Source organism: Dermochelys coriacea, chromosome 6 (genome assembly GCF_009764565.3).
Source record: "Dermochelys coriacea isolate rDerCor1 chromosome 6, rDerCor1.pri.v4, whole genome shotgun sequence".
Taxonomy (NCBI): Eukaryota; Metazoa; Chordata; order Testudines; family Dermochelyidae; genus Dermochelys; species Dermochelys coriacea.
In genome coordinates, this window is record NC_050073.1 from 14,389,224 (window position 1) to 14,414,254 (window position 25,031).

At 45.2% G+C, this 25,031-nt stretch overlaps 1 protein-coding gene across 1 annotated transcript in view; it reads left to right on the forward strand.

Annotated features, from left to right (window-relative positions):
* Nucleotides 1-20,620, forward strand: part of LOC119857793 (SITS-binding protein-like) — a 70,944-nt gene extending 50,324 nt beyond the window's left edge. The window contains 1 exon segment of the mRNA XM_038407204.2: nt 19,181-20,620. Coding sequence (XP_038263132.2) covers nt 19,181-19,354 — 174 coding nt within the window. The 3' untranslated portion in view covers nt 19,355-20,620.
* The last annotated feature ends 4,411 nt before the right edge of the window (nt 20,621-25,031 follow it).

Sequence of the window (25,031 nt, forward strand, 5' to 3'; positions counted from 1 at the left end):
ACTCACTAAGTCTTCACTTAGCATATAAATGGTCTGAAATTTAGCATCTAGTTATGGCCTTATTAAATCTAGAATGTATGCTCAAAGAACAATTGATGGCTCATTTAAAACTTCGAAAAACTTATTTCTAATATATATCGGCTTTGATAGTGTATATTTTCGTTATCTCTTCTCTAACTCTTGATTATTAGAAAAATTGCATAAAAACCGAGGATCATGGTGGTTTAAGATTTCATTTGCAGTTTATTCCCTGAAGTCATAATCTTCTGTTTGGAACATCACATTCATCTCCACAGCAGTGCATTGTGATGTCACAAACAGAATGATGATTTCAGTTTCAAAACCAATCCAAAATATAACGCCATGTGTCAGTTCCTTGGTAGGGTTTTCCAAAAGTAGCTTTGATTTGAGGTTTTTAAAATGGGCAGTGGAAATTTTAAAGCCTGATTTTTAAAAGTGAATATCGTTCTGGAGACTAACAGTCATCTGGGCCAAAGTTTTCAAAAGTGACTAAAGATTTGGGATGCTTTGATTTTGGGTGCCCAACTTGTAGCCTGATCTATGGATTGTGTATTAATTATATTGATTATTTAGGAATTCCCAGGTATTACTCTGAGGTTTGACAGGTTCTTGTTCCAAGATTGGGCCCAGTATTATTAAAATTACTGTTCAGTTGGGAATCCTAATGTGCACAGTTGCAAGACTCACACTTTAGGAACCTTCTGTCTTTGTAATAGTTTATTAATACATTTAGCATAGTTGCAAGCACTCTAACCCAGCAAGGTAGATGGAGATAATAGAGAATGTACATCTGAACATCCATATACTCACACCATCCCTTGCAAAACAACTTGAAATGTTAACCAGTATCTTCCTCACCACCACAACCTTCCTCATCCTCACCAGTGGCCATTATCCTGGCACCTCCCAAGGGCTACATTTCTCTCTCTCCCTCTGCACACAGGCTGGGATACAACCTTTATAATATGCTGTGCTGACACCACTATGCCTAATGCATATTCAGTAGGGGTTTCTCCCCACTTCCTTATTTGTAAATCCTTGTTCTACTAATGTTGGGGAGCCCTTCTCCTACAGGTTAGTATATTAATGATCTCAAATTATTATCATATATGTCAGTTCGTTGCCATGGCCCTCTTGTGGTCAGACATCTGCAGATGTTCCTATCTAAAATATCCCAAAGCTGGTGTTAGCTCATCTTCCTGTGGTTGCCGGTGTCATTATATACAAACTTCCCCCTTAAACACTCTATTCCCCAAAACTTAGGAGTGACCATTAGGCCATTTATCTGTGCCAAAATTCATTGGCCTCAAGCCTTATGCTAACTGCTGGAGCCAGTGTCTTACAGGATACAGGCCTGCGCTGTAGGTTCCTTGGATTACTGCTAAACCTGAGACACCTTAAAGTGGCCTAAGGCTCAGAAAATGTTAGGCATCCATCCAGAGATGTATGCAGGCAATTTGGGACTCTAGGCACACCAGGACATGCAACCCATTGTGGCCCTGCCTCTTAGGATTGCCAGCTTTCTACTTACACAAAATTGAGCACCTTTGCCCTTCCCCTCCCCCGAAGCCACGCCCATGCCCCACCCCTTCTCATAGGCCCCACCCCCACCCCCACCCTACCCATCGCTCACTCTTCCCGCCCTCGCTCATTTTCACTGGGCTGGCTCAGGGGGCTGGGATGCGGGAGGAGGTGAGGGCTCTGGCTGGGGATGTGAGCTCTGGGGTAGGGCCAGAAATAAGGCGTTCAGGGTATGGGAGGAGACTCTAGGCTGAGGCAGTGGGTTGGCATGCGAGCCGGGGTGAAGGCTCCGGCTGGGTGTGAAGGCCATGGGGTGGGGCCAGGGATGAGGGGTTTGGGGTGCTGAAGGAGGCTCTGGGCTGGGGGGTGGAGCCGAGGGGTTCAGAGTATTGGAGGGGGCTCCAGGCTGAGGCAGGGGGTTGGGGTGTGGAAGGAGGTATGGGCTCTGGGCTGGGGATGTAGGTTCCAGGGTGGGTCCAGAAATGAGGGGTTCAGGGTGCAGGAGGGTGCTCCAGGCTGGGACCGAGGGGTTTGGAGTGTGGGAGGTGGCTCTGGGCTGGGGCAGGGAGCTGGGGGTGTCTGAAGGCTCTGGCTAGGGGTGCAGATTCTGGGGTGAGGCTGGGGATGAGGGAGTTTGGGGTGCAGGAGAGTGCTCCGGGCTGGGGATGAGGGGTTTGGAGGGCGGATCAGGGCTGGGGCAGGGGGTTTGGGTGCGGGGTGAAGGAGGGAGGGCTCTGGGGTGGGGAATCTTTTTTCTGTCATGGGCCATCAATCCACAGAAAAAAATCAATCATGGGCCACTCACTCACCCGTGGAGGGGCGGTGGGGGGCGGGAGCGTGGAGGCTCGCGACTTTCCCCCGCAGCAAGACAAGCCAGTGCAGTGGCTCCTGTCCCATGGCGGGGTGCTGCGGGCCGGATGAAATTAACCATGGGGCTGGATCTGGCCCACGCCTAGGTTCCCCACTTCTGTTACACATAGGAGCCGGAGCGGGGGACATGCTGGCTGCTTCCCAAGAGCCATGCGAAGTGCGGTGCTACCAATCAGACAGTCAATGGTCCGGTCAGCAGTGCTGACCAGAGCCTCCAGGATCCCTTTTCAACCGGTATTCCAGTCCAAAACCAGGCAACTGGTCACCCTACAGCCCCTACACTATAGTGGAGGCTGGTGGCAGGGACCCCTCGCATCTCAGAGAGTCAGTGCAGCAGAATGGGATCCCCATGCCCCTCCCCCCCCAAGCACCAGCAGGGATTACTTCTTCCCTCTGAAGTGGCAGCAGGGTGTCCCTCAGCCCTTAACCTAGCAGCTGAAGTGTATCTGCTTGGGTGGGTGGGCCAGGCCTATTACACTTTTCTCCTGTCACCTCACATAAACAGTCTTCTGCTGAGGTGGTTTTGGCAGGGACCATCAGGACATTGGACCTCAGAGTTCACACCCCTTTGAGATGCATGGGGCAGTTCACATCTCTGAGTCATTATTTCAGGCTCTCTGCAGACTCGGGCAGACATCACTAGGCCAATTTTCAATTTTTTCGTTACAAACATAAAGGCTAGAGATTTTTTTAAAAATAAAAGCTTAGAATCTGAAGTCATCACATGACTCCAGGTGCTGGGACCCTATGTGTGGCCCTATCATGCCTATGCCCTAATCCAGCCCTATGTTTGCCCTCTGAAAATCCTATCCTTTCAAGAAGTCTCAAGCTGGGCACCCAAAATATCACTAGTCTCTTTTAAAAATCTTGGCCTCAGATACTAGCATTTGGACCTGCAGTTAACTGTAAGCACAAGTAATTTAGGTTAAGTGTGTTTGCCAAAATTGAGACTATTTTTAAAATCGGGCTTTGTGTGTGCACATGGGTCATGTTCTAGTGATGATACAGGATAATGTATGTCAGAGATGAGCAATTTTAGAGTGTGGGATGGAGCAAACTCTTTAAGGATAGCAAATACACTTCTGTGTCTTTTGATAGTCTCATGGCAAGCATTCTTTATCCCTCCTCTCCTGCACTCGCACAGTTGCACCTTGGGATATCTCTCATTTTGCCTGTCTCTAATGTAGCCCCTCAGTGGTTTTCTGCTTCTGATTTCCTGCTCGATACCATGCGCTATTTTCGATACCATGCGCTTTCTCTGCTCACCAAAGACAGCAGTCCCAATATTTTCAGTCTGTCCTCATATGGAGAGCTCTCCATTCATCTAACCATTTTCATTGCCTTGTCCTTTTCATCCTTTGGAAATATCATCCTAGCAATACTGCCAACATCACGGTGACTGTGAACCAGTCACAGGTTGCTACACAAGTTGAACTGCCTGAGAGCTGATTTTTCCTTAATCTCCACTCCATCTTTGGGGGTTTTAACTATCTTTGGCAGAGCAGGACATACCGCAAGTTGCTCAGCATAGCCACGTTCCATCGTTGAGCTTTACTTTTTCTACTTACGACATAAAGACTCAACCCTGCAGCTGCAATCTTTGCCCCCTGCACATATCCCTGTTCCCTCACAGTTTTCCACCAGCTGTGAAGCACAAGACTTTGCCTCCTTGGCAGAGTTGGACACAAACCATAGTTCCAGATTCATATGTGCATCAGAGTTTTTGGCTCAAGTTTTTCCTCTATAATGGTCCAAAAATGAACACTGAATCCAATTCCCTTTGACATCAGAGCTGGAGTCTGAAACTCCACTAGTTCTTGTGAGGAAGAGTGATCTTGTGGTTAAGCTTCTGCACCAGTATTCAGGAGATCTGGTTCAGTTCCAAGCTCTGCAACAGACTTCTTGTGTGACCTTGGGCAAGTCCCCATGTCTTTTTCCGTGCCTCAATAGGTAAAACGATGATGCTTCCTTTTCCCCACCTTTTTCTGCCTTGTCTATTTGTTTAGGACTTCCGAGCCTGTCCCTATCCTACCTATCATTTCCCATTCAGTATTAAGACGTAGATTCCTGCCTTCAATTGGCCCCATTGCCCACTTGTTACATTTTCAAACAAGCTCCTTTGTGCTTTCTCCCACGCTGCCCTCACGCTCGGGAGGCATTCCCCAGAGACATTCACAAAGCTACTTCATTATCCACCTTCCAATTCTTCTGTAAAACGCTTCTTTCTCATGATGCCTACAAAAAAATGGGACAGTGGTCAGGCTGCTGATGTGCTGAGACCATTGCCTTAATCTTGTCTCCTCGTACTCCCCTGTCCCTCTGTCTCCATCTGTCGTCTCATGTCTTATGCTTAGTTTAATAGCTTCATGGGGCAGAGGCTGTCTTTGTGTTCTATGTCTGTACAACACCTAGCACAAGGTGCCCTAGTCCATGACTAGGTCTCCAAGGCACTATGGTAATACAAATAGTAACTAATAATAATATTTAGATTATCTGTCTTTCAGGACAGGGACTCTCTCACTATGTGTGTGTGCAGCACCTATCGGAATGGGGCCCTGATTTTGACTGGGACTTCCAGGCTCTACTGTAATAGACATACTTAACAAGTGGATCCAGGATTTTGGTTCAAAGAGCGCCACCTCTTCTCTCCCCACAAATCTCCCTTCCCCCATTCTGGGTGGGGAAATTTCAGTATGCAAGATCAAAGCACAGACGACAGCTTTAAAAAATGGTATTCTTTGGAGAGCCAGATGTTTCCACATGTGGCCTTTCACCCACAGGCACCCTGTCCAGCCCATTCCTTAGGTCCCAGGTTCACTGGTGCCCTAGTGAGTTGTCCGGCAACAACCTTAAAGCCACGTCTGCTACAGTTTCAGAAAGAATGAGGAGTACTTGTGGCACCTTAGTCTCTAAGGTGTACTCCTCATTCTTTCTGCGGATACAGACTAACATGGCTACCACTCTGAAACCTGTCACCAGACAGATTCAGAGTTAGTTTCAACAAATGGATTGCCCCTGAACATAATGGTTGTATCTGTGAGCTGGTACTCACTGTGCCACAGGACAGACAGATGGTGTCCAGGTCAGGGCTGCATCTGTCCTGCCAGGCATGCTGGGCTGTACCTGAGCAACGGGACTCTCCGCTTTGTCAGACATGCTGAGCTACATCTGGCAATGCCACTCGCTGTGCACTGGCACTTACTCAGTACACCTGGAAGACACCTGCACTGGTCAGTGTGTTGAGATGCATTTGGGTGACAACATCCACAGTGCTACCAAATGTGCAGGGCTAGATCTGGGTAAGTTGCCTGCTATGCCAACTGGACAGGCCAAGCTGTTTCTGAGCAATGCCACCCACTTTTCTGCCAGATCTATTGGGTTCATTTGGCTAATGGCACTTCATGGGCATGGTCTGCCTCTGGGTGATGCCACTTGCTTTGCTGCTGGACACCGCTACTGGGCCACGCTGTTTCCAGGCAATGTCCCTCATCGTACTGCCAGACAGCTAGCTTACTTGGGTAACGGTGCCTGCTGGACTGCATCTGTGTGATGTATCCCACCATGCTGTCAGATGTGCATCCGCAAGACTCTATCTGCTGCGCCGCCAGACTTACCTGGTCCACATTCGTACTAGGCTGCTGCTACCTGTGCCAGACTGAGTCTAGGCTTGGTGCCCATTGTGCTGCTGAGTACCTCTGGGAAACAGCACCCCGGTGGTGGCCAGATGTGCTAGACCGAGGATAGACAATGTCACTCACTGCACTGTCAAACTGTCTCTGTGATGGCACGTGCTGTGCTGTTAGGTATGCTGGGATGAGTCTGAGTGACAGCACTAGCTTGCACTGCCAGAGGCACTGGGCCATTTCCTGATATTCCCTTGACACCACAAGCAGTGAAGCAGTCACCAGTAGCTGAGGGGTTAAACAACCAGCAGAGCGAAGCAAGTTAGAATGCAGCTTGCCCCAGCTCCAGTTGCTGTCTGGGTGCCTGAGTGAAAGGAGAACACCACATGTGGGTCAGGGAGAGAAGTATAAACATTTAAATTAAAAACATATTTTATTATCTGTGTTTATTATTTGATCTTGAAGTCTGTGGGCTAGGTGGGCTTTTCTGGCTGCGTCGGGGCTGACTATCATATATCAGCAGTCTGGGAATTATGCCAGGGCTCAGCTCCAACAGTTCACAGAAGGACTGTGGGGATGGGAGGTCAAACTGGATGAAACAGGCACCCCATACTCCACCCGCTATTTCTGACAGGTGAGTTCCAACACTGCAAGCCCAATCCTGCTCACACACAAATCAATCACTTATAAAACTCCCATTTTCAGTAGGGGGCAATGTGTTTTTATACTGGACCAGTGCCCCAGTAAGATGTTCCCATGCAGCTGGAGTAACAGTCTTTTTGATTAGAGGAAAGAACAGGACCCTGACCACTTGTGGTCATTAAAGATTCCAGGGCATCTTTCACAAAATGTGGTGAGTTAACTCTAGCATCCTGTGACCTGTACGTTTAGTTATTCATTTCAGTTGTCTCAAATCCCTTGTTTTCCCAATAATTTGGGATGAAGAATGTCCCAATTGCAAACCCGGGTTGACCATGGAAAATGTTCTTGAATGATAATCTTCAACATTACAGCCAAAATTCCAGACCTTTGTTATTGTAGAAATGTTTTCTGTGAAGTTTAGTTACAATCACAAGCAATCGAAAACATATTTCCTTCCTGAAAACCCCTTGAATTGAAAGATCTCCTGTGCAATTGAATCAGACAGTTCCAGTACAGTAATGTGATCTGCATTAGCAGGAAAAGATTCTCTTTTAAGATACCATAAGCTCAAGAACAAAGATCAGAACCACCTCAGACCTTTCTCCTAGAAGGTGGAGAGCCAAAGTTTGGCTGAAAGTTCGGCTCCTAAAATAAGGTACAATTTAGTGTGTTCTAGGCAAATACCCCAATCAATCTCTAGTGGTTCTGATGAAATCAGACCTGATGCAAGCATAAGCCTATTCCACCATTCAAAACAAACCCGAGCCAAACGTTTTATGAGCTCAGAAGGAGGTTGGATATTATTATTTTACATTTTCATGCAGCCTAGCTCGTTGGGGCTGGAAGTACTAAAATATAGCAAAAAAGGGCATTCTTGTGCAATTTCTGGCACCTTCAGTACCAGGGAGTATTGGGACATATGCAAAATTGTTCTGAAATGTCCACCACTAATGTAGAGAGGAATCTAAATCATAGGACATTTAACTGAACTGAACCTTTGACAGTCTTCCATTACTATAAGCAACTTCTCCAAGGCAAAATACAAACTGCCATTTTGGTAAGGCTGAAAAATTGTTGCTTGACTGATTTCATTGAGCTTTGCATCATCAGCGACACTGGATTAGGGAGAAGGTCCCTGCTTTGGGGCCCAATCCTCATCCTACTAAAATTCATAACCAAACATCCATTGATTTGAAATGGGAGCAGGATCTGGCCCATTGTAAATCCTTTCCTACATGCATATTTAAATTCACTGTGAAGACACAGGAAGAGAACACAGACTGTGGCTGTTGCATTCATACATTGGAAGATATTTGGTGTACTGGCACTTGATAGCACTGCAACAAATTGTGGTACTGTATCTTTTTTATGCCCTTAAAGTGTGAAGTCAGAATGTCAATGGAAGGAAATACAAGAGGAAGGAAAGCTAGGAGACGTTGCCATCCCTGTGCATTAAAAATGCTTCAGTATTAAAAGTAAACATAGTGTGAAAAGCATTCCACAGAGCCGGCCAACTAATAAATTCTTTCATTTGTGAACAACTATGTGATGGAAAAATGGCCCAAATGCACAATGAATATTATTTGCAGTGAATTATTTGACCAGCTGATAACCATATGGAATAGGAAACCAGAAAGGTGCTCAGATGTCGCAATGATGCTCATGGTGTACATAGAAAAGGAAGCCATCATATGATCCTGTGTATAATCTGTTATTTCTCTAGAAATTTACAGTTTCTCTATAGTGCCACATTTAGAAACTCCTTCCATGGTTTTTCAAAAATGAGAGGGAAACAATTATAGTAATCTTTTGGGGGATAGGTAAACCATGTACTCTTGTCTGTTTCCAGCTGTTGTCTCTTGTTTCATATTTAGATTGTCAACTCTTTGGGGCAGGGACTGTCTTAATTCTGTGTTTGTTCAGCATCTAGTACATGGGATCCATGACTAGGGTTCCTAAGTGCTATCATAGTACCAATAATACTTAAGGATAATAATCATCAATGTGTGACGGTTTTGGTCACAGAGACCCCCTTGGGACTGCCACCTGATGTGCTAAGACTACCTCCGAGCCCATTTTCTCTGCCAGTTTAGGCCTCCAGAACCCTGCCTTGTTGAGCCACGCATGCCAGTCTGCTCCAACACAGACCCAGGGTCTGAACCATGCCCCCCAAAGCTGCTGACTTAACTGAAGACAGCTTAAGAAGTGCTCCTGCCTCCAGCACCAAGACACCCAGCTCCCAATGGGGCCCAAACCCCAAATAAATCCGTTTTACTCTGTATAAAGCTTATACAAGATAAACTCATAAATTGTCCACCCTCTAACGCCAATAGAGAGATATGCACAGCTGTTTGCTCCCCCAGGTATTAAGTACTTACTCTGGGTTAAATAAGCAAAAAGTGATATTAAGTATAAAAAGTAGGATTTAAGTGGTTCCAGGGAATAACAGACAGAACGAAGTAAGTTACCAAGGAAAATAAAACAAAACATGCAAGTCTAAGCCTAATACAGTAGTAAACTGAACACAGGTAAATCTCACCCTCAGAGATGTTCTGATAGACTAGGAAGGAGTCTAGTTTGTGAAATCTGAGCCCAATCCTTTTCAGAGCAACATTTTGGTTTATGGCCTGGGTCCAGCTAACACTCACACGCCTGTAGTTACAGTCCTTTGTTCCAGTTGCTTTCAGGCATCTCTTTGGGTTGAAGAGGCCATCTCTTGATCCAGCTGATGACAAAATGGAGAGGCTTCCAGGGCCTTTTATATTCTCTCTTGTGAGCAGAAACCCTTTTGTTCTCCTGTGCAAAATCACAGCAACAAGAATGAGTTTGTAGCCACCTGGGCAAGTCACATATCCATGAATGATTCAGCTTTTTGCAGGCCAACGCCATTGTTTACATGTTAGTTTGAACGTTCCCAGGAAAGCTCAGATGTGGACTGGGGTCTCCCAAAGTCCATTGTCAGTTAAGTGTTTCTTGATTGGGTACTTACTCAGAATAGTCCTTTCTCAAAAAGCTGACCAAATGCTTCACTGATGCTACTTAGAATCAAAAACATTGAGATACAAGTACATAGCCAATATTCATAACTTAAAATACAAAAATGATATACACAGACAGCATAATCATAACTAGAAAATTACAACCTTTCTATAGACACCTTACTTTACCTTCTTTGTACAAGCTTTGGTGGGACTATAGGACCTTGGTTGCAACAATGATCTATACAGTCACAGTTCATGTCAATAACGTTACACTATGGTGAAAGTTAAATGTCACCAGCCTATGACTGGAACAGGCAAACATTTTAACACAGTCCCAGCCATCTAATCTTCCACATAATAATGGCTAGAAGAACCATAGCTGAAAGCTCAGCAGACACCAATGAGTAAAGTGACCATATGACCTGGTTTCACCAAAACAGTCCTGGTTTACCATTGTTGTTTGCAGTGCTGTTGTAGCTGTGTTGGTCCCAGGATATGAGACAGACAAGGTGGGTGAGGCAATATCTTTTATTGCATCAAATTCTGTTCTCTTTCACCAACGTAAATTGGTCCAATAAAAAGATATTAACTCACCCACCTTGTCTTTCTAAAAAGAAAAGGAGTACTTGTGGCACCTTAGAGACCAACAAATTTATTTGAGCGTAAGCTTTCATGAGCTACAGCTCACTTCATTGGATGCATTCAGTGGAAAATACAGTGGGGAGATTTATATACTGTGACGGGGCAAGGCCAGATGGCTATAGAAAAGTAGTGGGAGATAGATATATTAGCTCCAGGCTAAACAAATCCCTGGTACCAGGTTAAGTGGAATGGAAGCTGCTCCAGGTCAATTAAGACACCTGGGGCCAATTAAGAACTTTCCAGAAGGCAGGGAGAATGCTAGGTTGATTGGGACACCTAAAGGCAATCAGGGGGCTGGCTGAAACTAGTTAAAAGCCTCCCAGTCAGTCAGGTGGGTGTGTATGTCAGGAGCTGTGGGAAGAAGTTGCGCTGTTGGAGAGGCTGAGTAGTACACACCATATCAGGCACAAGGAAGGAGGCCCTTAGGTAAGGATGAAGTGGAGCTTGAGGGAGTGAGGGGCTGTTGTGGGGGAAGTAGCCCAGGGAATTGTACATCTCATGTTTCTAAAAGGTCAGCTACCATAGCTGATACCATTAGGGTCCCTGGGCTGGAGCCCGGAGTAGAGGGTGGGCCCGGGCTCCCCCCCTTTGCCCCCTGATTAATCACCGAGACTGGGAGACTACAGAGACTGTGCAAGGAAGGATAACTTCTCCTCACCTCCCTCGCTGGCTTATGATGAAAATGGCTCAGTAGACTGTGGCCCTTGTCTCTAGAGAAAGAAGGGTTACGTGGAGGGTCACAGTGAGCCTCTGAGGCTATGAAATCCACCAGGAAACTTGGGACCCATGGAGGCAAGGACAGAGCTTTGTCACAACTGGTGTCAGGAGTGGGACTTCGTTCACAGCGTGGCGGAAGAAAAAGAGTTTTAAAAAAAAAGTGCACTGGGGTTTTGGATTTTTTTTTTTTGTTTGCTTTGTTCCACAATGGAGGAGGTGGTAAGAGCTCTGATACAAGCCACAGCAGCCCAGCAGGAGGCCACCCGGGTTCAGGCAATGGCACAACAGGAGTCTACGTGGCTACAGCAGGAGCAGTGATGTGCATGCATGGGGCTGTGAGCTATTACCCCACCATCCCAGTGGAGATAGAGATTCAGGGAACCTCATTGAGGTGACCGTGGGTGTAGTTCCTAAACTCCCATATCCTGTAGTCATTGGGAGGGACTATCCAGGGTTTGATAATTTACTCCCCCCCGGAGAGTCTGGAGGGAGGTGGGGACCCTGAGGACAGTGACTCATCACCGGGGGAATGTCAACCCCCGATGTTTGCTGAGATTTCTCAGGATCTGTTCTCAGCCCCCCAAAAGACTTGGAAGACAAAAAAGAAAGGAAGGCCACGAAGGCCTTGGGAACCCGGATCCTGACCCAGGGCCAGAAGACCTCCCTAGTAGGCAAATGGAGGTGAGCAGCCAACAGAGAAACTTCCATCACAGAAGGTGAGCCAGAAGCTGCTCCCAGCCATGATGGCGGCAAGCCATTGGAAGAAGCAGAAGCCGGCCCCTGGGAACTTGGGCAGGTTAGTCCTGGGAGAGAGACTTTTGGGCAGGACCAGGTGGAGGGCCCCAGATATGACACCAGGAAGAGGTGGCTGAGATCGATGGGATACCCGTGGATGGGAAGGTCCGGGGTCCTGGACCTTATTTTATAGTGAAGAAAGATCTCCTTTACTGCGTGGTGCAAATGCAGGAGCAAGAGATACAACAACTTCTAGTGCCACGAAAACATCAAAAAGCCATATTGAGTCTTGCCCACAGTCACCCGTTTGGAGGACACCTAGGAGTAGAGAAAACCCAGGCACGGATCCTGTGGAGGTTCTTCTGGCCAGGAGTACCTGAAGATTTCCAGCGATACTGCACCTCTTGTCTGGAGTGTCAGTTACATAGACCTCACCCGCACTTGTGGGCTCCTTTGATACTTCCTCCAATAATAGAGGTTCCTTTTGAACAGATAGCAATGGATCTGGTAGGGCCCCTAGAGAAGACAGCTCAGGGCCACCAACATGTGCTTGTTGTACTGGACTATGCAACCTGGTACCCGGAAGCTGTTCCCCTGCACAACACAGCTTCCAAGACAATAGCTAAGGAGCTAGTACAGATCTTTGCCCAGGTTGGGCTACCCAAGGAGATATTGACTGATCAAGGGTCACCTTTCATGTCCAAGTTAAAGATCTCTGTTCATTGCTCCATGTACAAGCCCTACGGACCTCTGTATACCACCCGCAAACAGATGGCCTTGTGGAAAGGTTCAATAGGACCCTCAAGGCCATGATCAGGAAAGTGGTGAGCCAGGATGGGAAAGATTGGGATACCCTATTGCCTTACCTCATGTTCACCATCCGGGAGGTTCTGCAAGGCTCCAGAGGTTTCTCTCCATTCAAACTACCATATGGGCGCCACCCTCGGGGCATATTGGATATAGCCAGAGAAGCGTGGGAAGAGGAGCCAAATCCCGGAAGGAACATAGTTGAGCATGTACTGCAGATGAGAGATCAGATAGCCGGAGTTACACCCATTGTACAGGAACACTTGGAGATAGCACAGGAGACCCAACGAACCCATTATAACCACGAAGTGAAGCTTCGATGGTTCCAACCAGAGAATCGGGTGATAGTACTGGTACCCACAGCAGAAAGTAAACTGTTGGCTCAGTGGCAGGGACCCTACGAAATAATCGAAGCCGTGGGAGAGGTGAACTATAAGGTGCGGCAGCCAGGCCGTCGGAAATCGGAGCAGATTTACCACATCAATCTTCTAAAACCTTGGCACGATCGAGAGGCATGCTTAGTCATGCAGGAGACCCTTCCCCAGGAGGATAACTTACACGAGCAAGTGAGGGTATCATCCGACTTGATGCCAATCCAAAAGATCAAGGCAGCCGACATGATTAATTGCAACCGAGATGTGTTCTCTACAAAACCAGGGAAGATGACTGAGACCTACCACCATATCCACACGATCTCCAGAGCCAAGGTAACATTGAGACCCTACCGAATCCCAGCAGCCAAAAGAGAGGAAATCAAGGCTGAAGTAAAGAAAATGTTAGAATTAGGGGTTATTGAAGAATCTTACAGTCAGTGGTCCAGTCTAATTGTTCTAGTGCCTAAACCTGATGGTACCATGAGATTCTGTAATGACTTTTGCCGACTGAATGAAATATCCCAGTTTGATGCATAACCCATACCACGCATCGACGAACTGGTTGACAGATTGGGTAGTGCCCGATTCTTGACTACACTGGATCTGACAAAAGGGCACTGGCAGATTCCTCTGACCAAAGAAGCTAAAGAAAAGACAGCATTCTCCACCCCGGATGGGCTATTCCAGTACTCCATCCTCCCTTTTGGGCTACATGGGGCCCCAGCCACATTCCAGCATCTCATAGATAAGCTGCTGCGCCCCCATTCTAGTTATGCAGCTGCATACTTAAATGATGTCATCACCATACGCCAGACTGTGGAACCCACTTAGAGAAAGTTGAGGCAGTACTGTGCACCTTAAGGCGGGCTGGCCTCACTGCTAATCCCACTAAATGTGCCATAGGGCTAGCAGAGGCTAGGTACCTGGGATATATTGTGGGAAGGGGCATAGTGAAGCCCCAAACGAATAAGCTAGAGGCAATTCAAAACTGGCCCGGGCCAACCCGAAAAAAGCAAGTCCGTGCGTTCCTAGGCATGGTAGGCTACTTCTGACGTTTTATTCCCTACTTCGTCACTAGGGCAAGGCCCCTAACGGACCTGGTGAAGACCTGAGGTCCAGACATGGTAAAGTGGACCGACGCAGCAGAGGGGGCATTTACAGACCTTCGGACAGCCCTCTGTAATGACCCCGTACTCATAGCTCCAGACTTTAACAGGGAATTTATTTTACAAACAGACATTTCCGAGGTGGGGTTGGGAGAAGAGGAAGACCCAATCCTCTACCTACACAGAAAGCTTCTCCCAAGAGAACAGAAATACGCAGTAGTCGAGAGAGAATGCCTTGCTGTCAAATGGGCTATGGAGACACTGCATTATTACCTCTTAGGCCGGCAATTTACTCTTGTGACAGATCATGCACCCCTCCAGTGGATGAAGCGGAATAAGGAAAAGAATACAAGGGTCACCAGGTGGTTTCTATCCTTCTAACTGTTCCAGTTCTGCATACGGCACAGGGCTGGATGCCACCATGAGCATACTGCCTGGCATCCCAAGTTGCCCAACTCTATGGTGTTGAGTGGGGGGGGGGCAGATATGTGACGGGGCAAGGCCAGATGGCTATGGAAGAGTAGTGGGAGATAGATATATTAGCTCCAGGCTAAACAAATCCCTGGTACCAGGTTAAGTGAAATGGAAGCTGCTCCAGGTCAATTAAGACACCAGGGGCCAATTAAGAACTTTCCAGAAGGCAGGGAGAATGCTATGTTGATTGGGACACCTAAAGGCAATCAGGGGGCTGGCTGAAACTAGTTAAAAGCCTACTACAGGACAGGCCCAACAAAGAAAACAACAGAACGCCACTAGCCATCACCTTCAGCCCCCAACTAAAACCTCTCCAACGCATCATCAAGGATCTACAACCTATCCTGAAGGACGACGCATCACTCTCACAGATCTTGGGAGACAGGCCAGTCCTTGCTTACAGACAGCCTCCCAACCTGAAGCAAATACTCACCAGCAACCACACACCAGAACCACTAACCCAGGAACCTATCCTTGCAACAAAGCTCGTTGCCAACTGTGTGCACATATCTATTCAGGGAACACCATCATAGGGCCTAATCACATCAGCCACACTATCAGAGACTCGTTCACCTGCACATCTACCAATGTGATATATGCCAACATGTGCCAGCAATGCCCCTCTGCCATGTACATTGGCCAAACTGGACAGTCTCTACGTAAAAGAATGAATGGACACAAATCAGACGTCAAGAATTATACATTCAAAAACCAGTCGGAGAACACTTCAGTCTCTCTGGTCACTCTATTACAGACCTAAGAGTGGCTATCCTTCAACAAAAAAGCTTCAAAAACAGACTCCAACGAGAGACTGCTGAATTGGAATTAATTTGCAAACTGGATACAATTAACTTAGGCTTGAATAGAGACTGGGAATGGATGAGTCATTACACAAAGTAAAACTATTTACCCATGTTTATACTCCCCCACCCCCCAGTGTTCCTCAGACATTCTTGTCAACTGCTGGAAATGGCCCACCTTCATCATCACTACAAAAGGTGTCCTCCTCTTTCCCCGCCCCCCGGCTCTCTTGCTGGTAATAGCTCACGTTAAGTGATCACTGTGGTTACAGTGTGTATGGTAACACCCATTGTTTCATGTTCTCTATGTATACAAATCTCCCCACTGTATTTTCCACTGAATGCATCCGATGAAGTGAGCTGTAGCTCACGAAAGCTTATGCTCAAATAAATGTGTTAGTCTCTAAGGTGCCACAAGTACTCCTTTTCTTTTTGCTAATACAGACTAACACGGCTGCCACTCTGAAACTCGTCTTTCTAATTTACCATAATATTCTCGTGTCCTGAGAACTTCTTTCTGGACTCCCTAAAATGCCCATTTTATCAGTCAACTTTTTTTTTTAAAAAACTACAAAATATTTATTCACGGTATATTATTATGTTGAGTAAAATTTGCATTGGGTTTACTGGGAATACACAGTCCCAGTGGAACAAGTGTTCAGTGTGATAAACAGTATTTGGCATAAAGAGAAAAGCCAAAGGAGCATAGGCACTATCAAAGCTGTTTCTTAGCTCAATGTGAATGTTAATGGCACTTGTTCCATTTTTCATGATAAATTTACTGAGATACTGGAAGAAAAAAAAAAATCTTTCCCTCTACCCACGTGGCGGTTGATCCAGCAGCTGTCAGGATAACACCAGCACAGTTTTCGGTGTTTTTTTTAAAGTACACTTTTGCATGAGTATTTCACAAGCTTAAAAATGTCACCACAAAAAACTCCCGTTTTTTATTTAGTATGTGTTGTCACTTCATCTATAAGTGGCCTTTCATAGAATGTTGATTGTTTTTAAATAGTGTTTTTTTTCCTCATTAGCATCTTTTTCTCATTTCCTCTTGCTTTTTCAGTCTTTCCGAAGAAAAAAAAAAGCTTTAAAATTCCCTGGAAATTGTGGATTATCATGAAGGAGCTGTACTGGAGAGGCTGGCTTCCGGGGTATTTTTAGAGGACACAAGGTTACTCCAGATCTCAGAATGAAACTTTTGGGTTTTTTTATCCAAAGCAATTATCCACACAAGAAGGCATCAGGCTTGGATTTTTAAAGGAATATAGGAAGTTAGGTATCTAAATTCCAGAAAAACTGTCTTCACTGCAGAGTTAATCTGGGCTTTTACCTGGGTTTTAGCTCAAACACCCCTACTGTCCACACAAAAAAACCTGACCTGGATTTGGGAGTGCTTTAAGCCTGGCCTAGTTTACACAGTTGGGGTTATGGGTTAGAGCTCAAGCTCCACTTAAACTTGAACCCACCACTTTGCAGCGAGGATGCAGACAAATATAATTTAAGTCCCAGTCCTCCAATGCCCTTCCCACAATTCCCCTCAAAGGACAGACAAGTTCTCATGCAATTGACACAATGGACTGGGAAAGAATCCTAGAGCATTTCAGCACAAAGAACCATTAGATATGCCCCCAGACACACACAAGTGAGTGCAGAACAGTGACCACACAGTAACTCTGGTAGGGCTCTGCTGTGCAGACACTCACCTGGGCTAGGCTAACCCGGGTGCCAATCCCCTGGTTTAGCTACGCAGTGAAGACAGAGACAGAATTTCAGTGGGAGCTGGGAGCTTTATCTCCGAGTCTCTTTTGCAAATCCCAGTTTCAGTGTCTCCTGAGCCATTACAGAAAAGATATGAAGACTCTCACGCTGAGTTCAAGGAATAGTCAACCAGAGTATTAATGCACTTACTATATAGTAAGTTACCAGCCAACCGATTCCAGGTAAATCATGCAGCCTGCACCACTATGGACTAATTATAGCAGTTTAAGATCAGCTCTTCTGGATAGACAAAAGAAGAGAATAGAAAATGAGCTGGGGGAGAGTCACACACTAAGCAACTGCAGCTAAAGGAAGCAGTGCAGAGTAGAGTCCATTTTGGAAAAAAATATTATACAAGTTTTTTTAATTGGTGCCTAGATAGCATAGTGATTAGGTACGTTAGTGATGCCTAGTCTAGATTAGAATCAACAATCAGCTAGCAATGGAAGGGGCACACATTGGTGCAGGGTGCAATTTAGTGTGGTCTTGGCCATTAATTTTGATGTAAATGTTCCTAATATAGTAGGAGAGCAGCCTTCCTTGCAGGATTACAGGGCTTTCTGGGTTTGATCCAAAGCCTGTTGAAGTCAATGGGAATTCTCCCATTCAAATCAATAATCTTATTCCTAATTAAAATAAAAGAGTCAGCCTTTATTACTACTATTTATTATTATGCCAGAAATATGAGGTGATAATAAACAACAACATCTAAGCTATTGAGCAAACTTTGAGCCAGATCCCTGGGTCTGGCCAAGCTGCACTCAGTGTGATCTAAACAAGTCATTTAATCTCATAGTCAAAGTTTTTAAGGCCAGAAGGGATCCACTAAAAGATCATTTCATCTCTGTCACTCCCTTCCCCTCCCCCCCCAAATCAGTAAAATGGAACAACATCATCTCCTTTCTCTCTCCCTTTGTCTGTCTTGTCTATTAGGATGCAAGCTTTTCAGGTCAGGGGCTGATAAGAGCTCCATGTAAAGAACTGCATACCAGAAACTATTTGCAGTGCCTGCTATCTTTTATTTTTCCTGAAAAGCCTATGAACAATGCTGCATATTTTTGAGTGTGGTCTACTGGCAGCTTTTCTATTAACTCTGTATTAGAGGTGGCTGGAAACAGGAATTTCCATTTAGTGGGCAATTTCACATTTCTGGGGAAAAAAATCATTATGAATTGGAACAAAAAGTACAAAGTTTCCTGTGAAACAGAAATTTTCAAAAAATTCCAGGGACCCGGGCCATGTAGGGAGCTGGCCAACCCAACCATACATCAAGTGGGAGCACAGGAGCCCGGGAAGCCTGGCAGCCCACCCACACATCAGGCACCTCGTGGAGCCAATCACATGGGGAGCCAGCGATTCTGGAATCCCAGGGAGCCTGTGAGCTTCCCCCACCAGCCATCTAGTAGGCAGACAGAAAACCAAGCAGGCTGGCTAGTTTCTGTTCAAAGTTTAGACAGAACTGACACCTTCCTGTAGAATGTTTGGACTCCATCAAATCAGCATTTTCCAGTGGAAAACTTCCATGGAAAATTTTCAACCATCTCTATTATCTACATGTATACAGACATCTCTTTTGTAGAGCACTCATGCAATAGACTATCACTTGACACAATGGGGCTCTGCTGTTGGGTTGGGCCTCTAGGTGAGACAGTGAGGTTATGTCTACACTGCATACCCATTGCAGTGGCATGTAGGTATGCGTAGCTACATGTGGCAGTGAAAAATCAGGCTGCATCCACACTGGTGTGTGTAGCCACCTGTGGCAGGGAAAGGCTGTGGCGGAGGGGAGGCAGCAGGAAACGACATTTAAAAATAGCAGTGTAGACAGGGGAGGCACTGCTTGGTGTGTAGAGAGCCAAGTGGGGCACATACCCTAAGGTTCTGGCTAGTGCTAATCAATCTCTTGCTCTGCCAGGTCTGCAAGAGAAATATCCATGGGCCAAATTTTGGCCTTGTGATAGTGGGTGCAACTCATTCAGAACTTATGGAAGACCATATGGATTTCCATTCAGTTGCACTTGTCTGAATCTGGCCCTCAGTTTGCTAAGATTTGCTGCAGTAAATTCTACCTAGCCCTGCTGAATGCTGTGCTTCTTTTAAATGCAGGTACTGATTGCCCCAATTACAGAACAAGGGCGAGTTCAGAGAGACATCTACCTGCCTGGGGAAGACCTCACATGGATGGACACCAACACTGCACAGGTGTTTGATGGAGGAACCTTAATCAGGAACTACTCAGTAAATCTTGTGGAGGTGCCAGTTTTTGTAAAAGCCTCCTAGATTTCAGGCTGTCCCAGCTCTCAAAAGATTCACCCACTTCTCAGAAGAGTGATGCTGACAAGACAGGCTCTCTTCCTTTTCAGCCATTTGTGCTTTTCCAGGAACTTTTTTTTATACAGGTGTTTAAATTTTACTGTGATTTGCTCCCGTTCTAAAATAGTGAAATACTGCAGGAGCTTTGGTACAAAAAATACACACATGTAGCACATCCGCTGAGATCATCCAGCTTCATCTGACTCTATCCTGTGTGTTATCTACCAGGAACGTCTCTGACTAACTAATAGTGAAAGAGAGACACCCTCAAAGTCACAGGGTAATGAGAAAGCAGATGGATTCAATGTCTACTAGAAATATTCCCCTGTTTGGGGGGAAAAATAATTAAAGTAAAGAGGAAACTCTAACAGAGCCAGGTATGGACAGACAGCATGACTGGCTGACTTGAAAAGAAACAGTCTTGGTTGACCAGGTCTAACTGCCTGCTGGAGTCTTAGTGAAACAGGATTGCATCATCACCTACCTTCTGCAGACTGCAATGTTTGGTTTGGGAAAACTGCAGCATCCAGTTCTGGGTCTTGTGTCAATGTCTTTATTTTCCTCTAGAAAAAGAGAGTTTTATTATTAGACAAAAACAAGGAGAGGGCAGAGAAAGCTATTCTGTAATGTGTTGCTGCAGGTCACAAATGTGAGAAGTCTTCTCCATTCCTTATGGATGATTATTTGCCTTGTGTAGTTTTAGAGACTATCCTGTCTGCTTCCTTCTGCCCCTGCTTTCTCACTTCAGAGTGCCTCCTTCCCATGGCTTAGGAACACCCCAAAACTGAAATCAGCCTTCGCTTATTTTTGGAACTAAGTAGCCTATCTGAAGCACAGGGATGTGTGTCTTATGCAGCAGCTGGGATTCAGTAAACTGAGGATGTTCTAGAATGGCAACACTTAAAACATTCAAAAGGTTCTAGGAGGCTACAAAGAGAAGATTTTCTGTAATGTTAGGAGCTCAGCAAACACATGAGTTCTTAGTAGCTGATAAGATGCTGCAGAGGCTGGACATACATAGTGTTAGCATAACTGGAGGGAAGAAACAGCTTCCAAGTGAATTCAAATGACCGTACCAAGGCGTGCATATATATAGGAGGGCGACTCAAGATTTTCAATGCTAAAATTAATGTAAATGGTACAATTTCTTTGTGTATCCCATGACAAGTACCCAACTTCACTCATAAGAAATGTCTTACTGCTTTGCCATATCCTTGGGATAAATGAGCCAGATGCTCATAGATTGATAGATACTAAGGTCAGAACGGACCATTCTGATCATCTAGTCCGACCTCCTGCACAGCGCAGGCCACAGAATCTCACCCACCCACTCCTATGAAAAACCTCACCCATGTCTGAGCTATTGAAGTCCTTAAATCATGGTTCAAAGACTTCAAGGAGCAGAGAAGCCTCCCTCAAGTCACCCATGCCCCATGCTACAGAGGAAGGCGAAAAAACCTGCAGGGCCTCTCCAATCTGCCCTGGAGGAAAATTCCTTCCCGACCCCAAATATGGCAATCAGCTAAACCCTGAGCATATGGGCAAGATTCACCAGCCAGATACCCAGGAAAGAATTTTCTATAGTAACCCAGATCCCATCCATCTAATATCCCATCTCAGGGGATTTGGCCTATTTACCCTGAACATTTAAAGATCAATTACTTACCAAAATCCCATTATCCCATCATACCATCTCCTCCATAAACTTATCGAGTAGAATCTTAAAGCCAGATAGATCTTTTGCCCCCACTGCTTCCCTTGGAAGGCTATTCCAAAACTTCACTCCTCTGATGGTTAGAAACCTTCGTCTGATTTCAAGTCTAAACTTCCTGGTGGCCAGTTTATACCCATTTGTTCTTGTGTCCACATTGGTGCTGAGCTGAAATAATTCCTCTCCCTCTCCTGTATTTATCCCTCTGATATATTTATAGAGAGCAATCATATCTCCCCTCAACCTTCTTTTAGTTAGGCTAAACAAGCCAAGCTCCTTAAGTCTCCTTACATAAGACAAGTTTTCCATTCCTCGGATCATCCTAGTAGCCCTTCTCTGTACCTGCTCCAGTTTGAGTTCATCCTTTTTAAACATGGGAGACCAGAACTGCACACAGTATTCTAGGTGAGGTCTCACCAGTGCCTTGTATAACGGTACTAAAACATCCTTATCCCTACTGGAAATGCCTCTCCTGATGCATCCCAAAACCGCATTAGCTTTTTTCACAGCCATATCACATTGGCAGCTCATAGTCATCCTATGATCAACCAATACTCCAAGGTCCTTCTCCTCTTCCGTTACTTCTAATTGATGTGTCCCCAACTTGTAACTAAAATTCTTGTTATTAATCCCTAAATGCATAACCTTACACTTCTCACTATTAAATTTCATCCTATTACTATTACTCCAGTTTACAAGGTCATCCAGATCCTCCTGTATAATATCCCGATCCTTCTCCGAATTGGCAATACCTCCCAGCTTTGTATCATCTGCAAACTTTATTAGCACACTCCCACTTTTTGTGCCAAGGTCAGCAACAAAAAGATTAAATAAGACTGGTCCCAAAACCGATCCCTGAGGAACTCCACTGGTAACCTCCCTCCAACCTGACAGTTCGCCTTTCAGTAGGACCCGTTGCAGTCTCCCCTTTAACCAATTCCTTATCCACCTTTTGATGTTCATATTGATCCCCATCTTCTCCAATTTAACTAATAATTCCCCATGTGGCACGGTATCAAATGCCTTACTGAAATCTAGGTAAATTAGATCCACTGCATTTCCTTTATCTAAAAAATCTGTTACTTTTTCAAAAAAGGAGATTAGGTTGGTTTGGCACGATCTACCTTTTGTAAAACCATGTTGTATTTTGTCCCATTTACCATTGACTTCAATGTCCTTAACTAATTTCTCCTTCAAAATTTTTTCCAGGACCTTGCATACTACAGATGTCAAACTAACTGGCCTGTAGTTACCCGGATCACTTTTTTTTCCTTTCTTAAAAATAGGAACTATATTAGCAATTCTCCAATCATTCGGTACTATTCCTGAGTTTACAGATTCATTAAAAATTCTTGCTAATGGGCTTGCAATTTCAGGTGCCAATTCCTTTAATATTCTTGGATGAAGATTATCTGGGCCCCCCGATTTAGTCCCATTAAGCCGTTTCAGTTTCGCTTCTACCTCTGATATGGTAATATCTACCTCTATATCCTCCTTCCCATTTGTCAGGCTACCATTATCCTTAAGATCCTCTTTAGCCTTATTAAAGACTGAGGCAAAGTCTTTGTTTAGATATTGGGCCATGCCTAGATTATCTTTAACCTCCACTCCATCCTCAGTGTTAAGCAGCCCCACTTCTTCCTTCTTATTTATATGGCTATAGAACCTTTTACTATTGGTTTTAATTCCCTTTGCAAGGTCCAACTCTACTCGACTTTTAGCCTCTCTCACTTTATCCCTACATGTTCTGACCTCAATTAGGTAGCTTTCCTTGCTGATCCCTCCCATCTTCCACTCCCTGTACGCTTTCTGCTTCTTCTTAATAACCTCTCTAAGATGCTTGCTCATCCAGCTTGGTCTACAACTTCTTCCTATGAATTTTTTCCCCTTTCTTGGGATACAGGCTTCCAATAGCTTCTGCATCTTTGATTTAAAGTAATCCCAGGCCTCCTCTACCTTTAGATCCATAAATTCTTCAGTCCAATCCACTTCCCTAACTAATTTCCTTAATTTTTGAAAGTCAGCCCTTTTGAAATCAAAAACCCTAGTTGCAGATTTATTTTTGTTAATCCTTCCATTTAGTTTGAACTGAATTAGCTCATGATCACTTGAGCCAAGATTGTCCCCTACAACCATTTCTTCTATGAGGTCCTCGCTACTCACCAAAATTAAATCTAAAATGGCATCCCCTCTAGTCGGTTCAGCAACTACTTGGTGAAGGAATCCATCAGCTATCGCATCTAGGAAAATCTGAGCCCTATTATTATTACTAGCACTAGTCCTCCAGTCTATATCTGGGAAGTTAGTCTCCCATGATCATGCAGTTTCCATTAGTATTTACTTTATTAAAGACATTAAAAAGGGCTCTATCCATATCCAAATTAGATCCCGGTGGTCTATAGCACACCCCAAGCACTATCGTAGGAGAGGCTTTACTAGTTTTCTTCCCCAATGTAATTTTTGCCCAGACAGACTGTCTTATCCATTGCATCGCTTCTTATTTCTTTACATTCTACCTCATCATTGATATACAATGCTACTCCACCCCCTTTACCTTTGTTTCTGTCTTTCCTAAACAGCACATACCCTTCAATACCTGTAGTCCAGTCATGACTACTATTCCACCATGTTTCTGTTATCCCTATAATACCTGGTTTCACTTCCTGCACCAGTAGCTCTAGTTCCTCCATTTTGTTACCTAGACTCCTCGCATTGGTGTACAAACATCTTAATTTTCGCTGTTTGGACTCACTCACATTTTGTACCCTATTAGGCACAGTCATTCTACAGCCAGTATAACCTATTAGACTAGTATCCACACTGCCCTTGCTCCTTATATACATTCTTACTTCATCTTCTTCCCTCTCAATGCTAAAATCTGGCGTGGAGATTTTCTGGACATCTCCCATCCATCTCCCCCCAATTCCTAGTTTAAAGCTCTCTTTATCAGTTGTGCCAGCCTCGATCCTAGAAGTCTATTTCCTTCCCTACTCAGATGAAGTCCATCCCGAGAGATCTGACCTCTGTCCGTGAATGCCTCCCAGTGGCCATACATCTCAAAGCCCTCCTTATAGCACCACTGCCTAAGCCATCTGTTGACAGTCATAATCTTGTCAGACCTTTGTTGCCCTTCTCTAGGAACAGGAAGGATCCCGCTAAAGATCACCTGAGCCTCAATTTCCTTAAGCGTCTTCCCCAGCCTAGCGTAGTCTCCCTTAATACTTTCCAGCAAGAATCTAGCCGTATCATTTGTTCCCACATGAAGGATAATTAGGGGATTCTTTCCCGCTCCCTTTAGGATCCTTTTCAACCTCAGGTCTACATCCCGTATCTTAGCACCCGGAAGAAAGCACACCCTTCTATTCTCAGGATCAGCTCTAGTTACAGGCCTGTCTATTCTTCTCAATAAAGAGTCCCCGATCACATAGACCTGCCTTTTCCTGGTGACACTGCTATTCTCCAGTCTCTCCCCTGTTCCCTCTGGCTGCAAGTTCTTTCCATTCCTATTTTCCCTTACAATCTTCTTCAACCCATCCTGTATCCTCCTGGGGCTCATATTTGGTGTAGTCTCCCTTGACTCTTCCCCTTTTTCCTATAGGACTAGCCTCTCTTCTCTTCTTCCTTACCCTTCCACCTTCAACAAGTACCTGCTGAGCCCCTTCTTCATTTTCCAACTCTGCAAACCTGTTCCTAAGCTCTATTTCTCCTTCACTAGCCCATCTTTTTCTCTGCCTGGTTCTTTGAGTCACATGTTTCCACTAACCACTTTCCTCATCCAGTCTCTCCTCAGAATTCCCCAGCCCTGCTTCCATCTGTGAGTCTAAGCTTTTCCCTTCAGATACCTCATATCTTTGCTCCATCATCTGCTCAAACCCCTTCCTAAACTCAACCAGACTTTCCACCTGCATCTCCAAACCTTGGATCTTTTCCTCC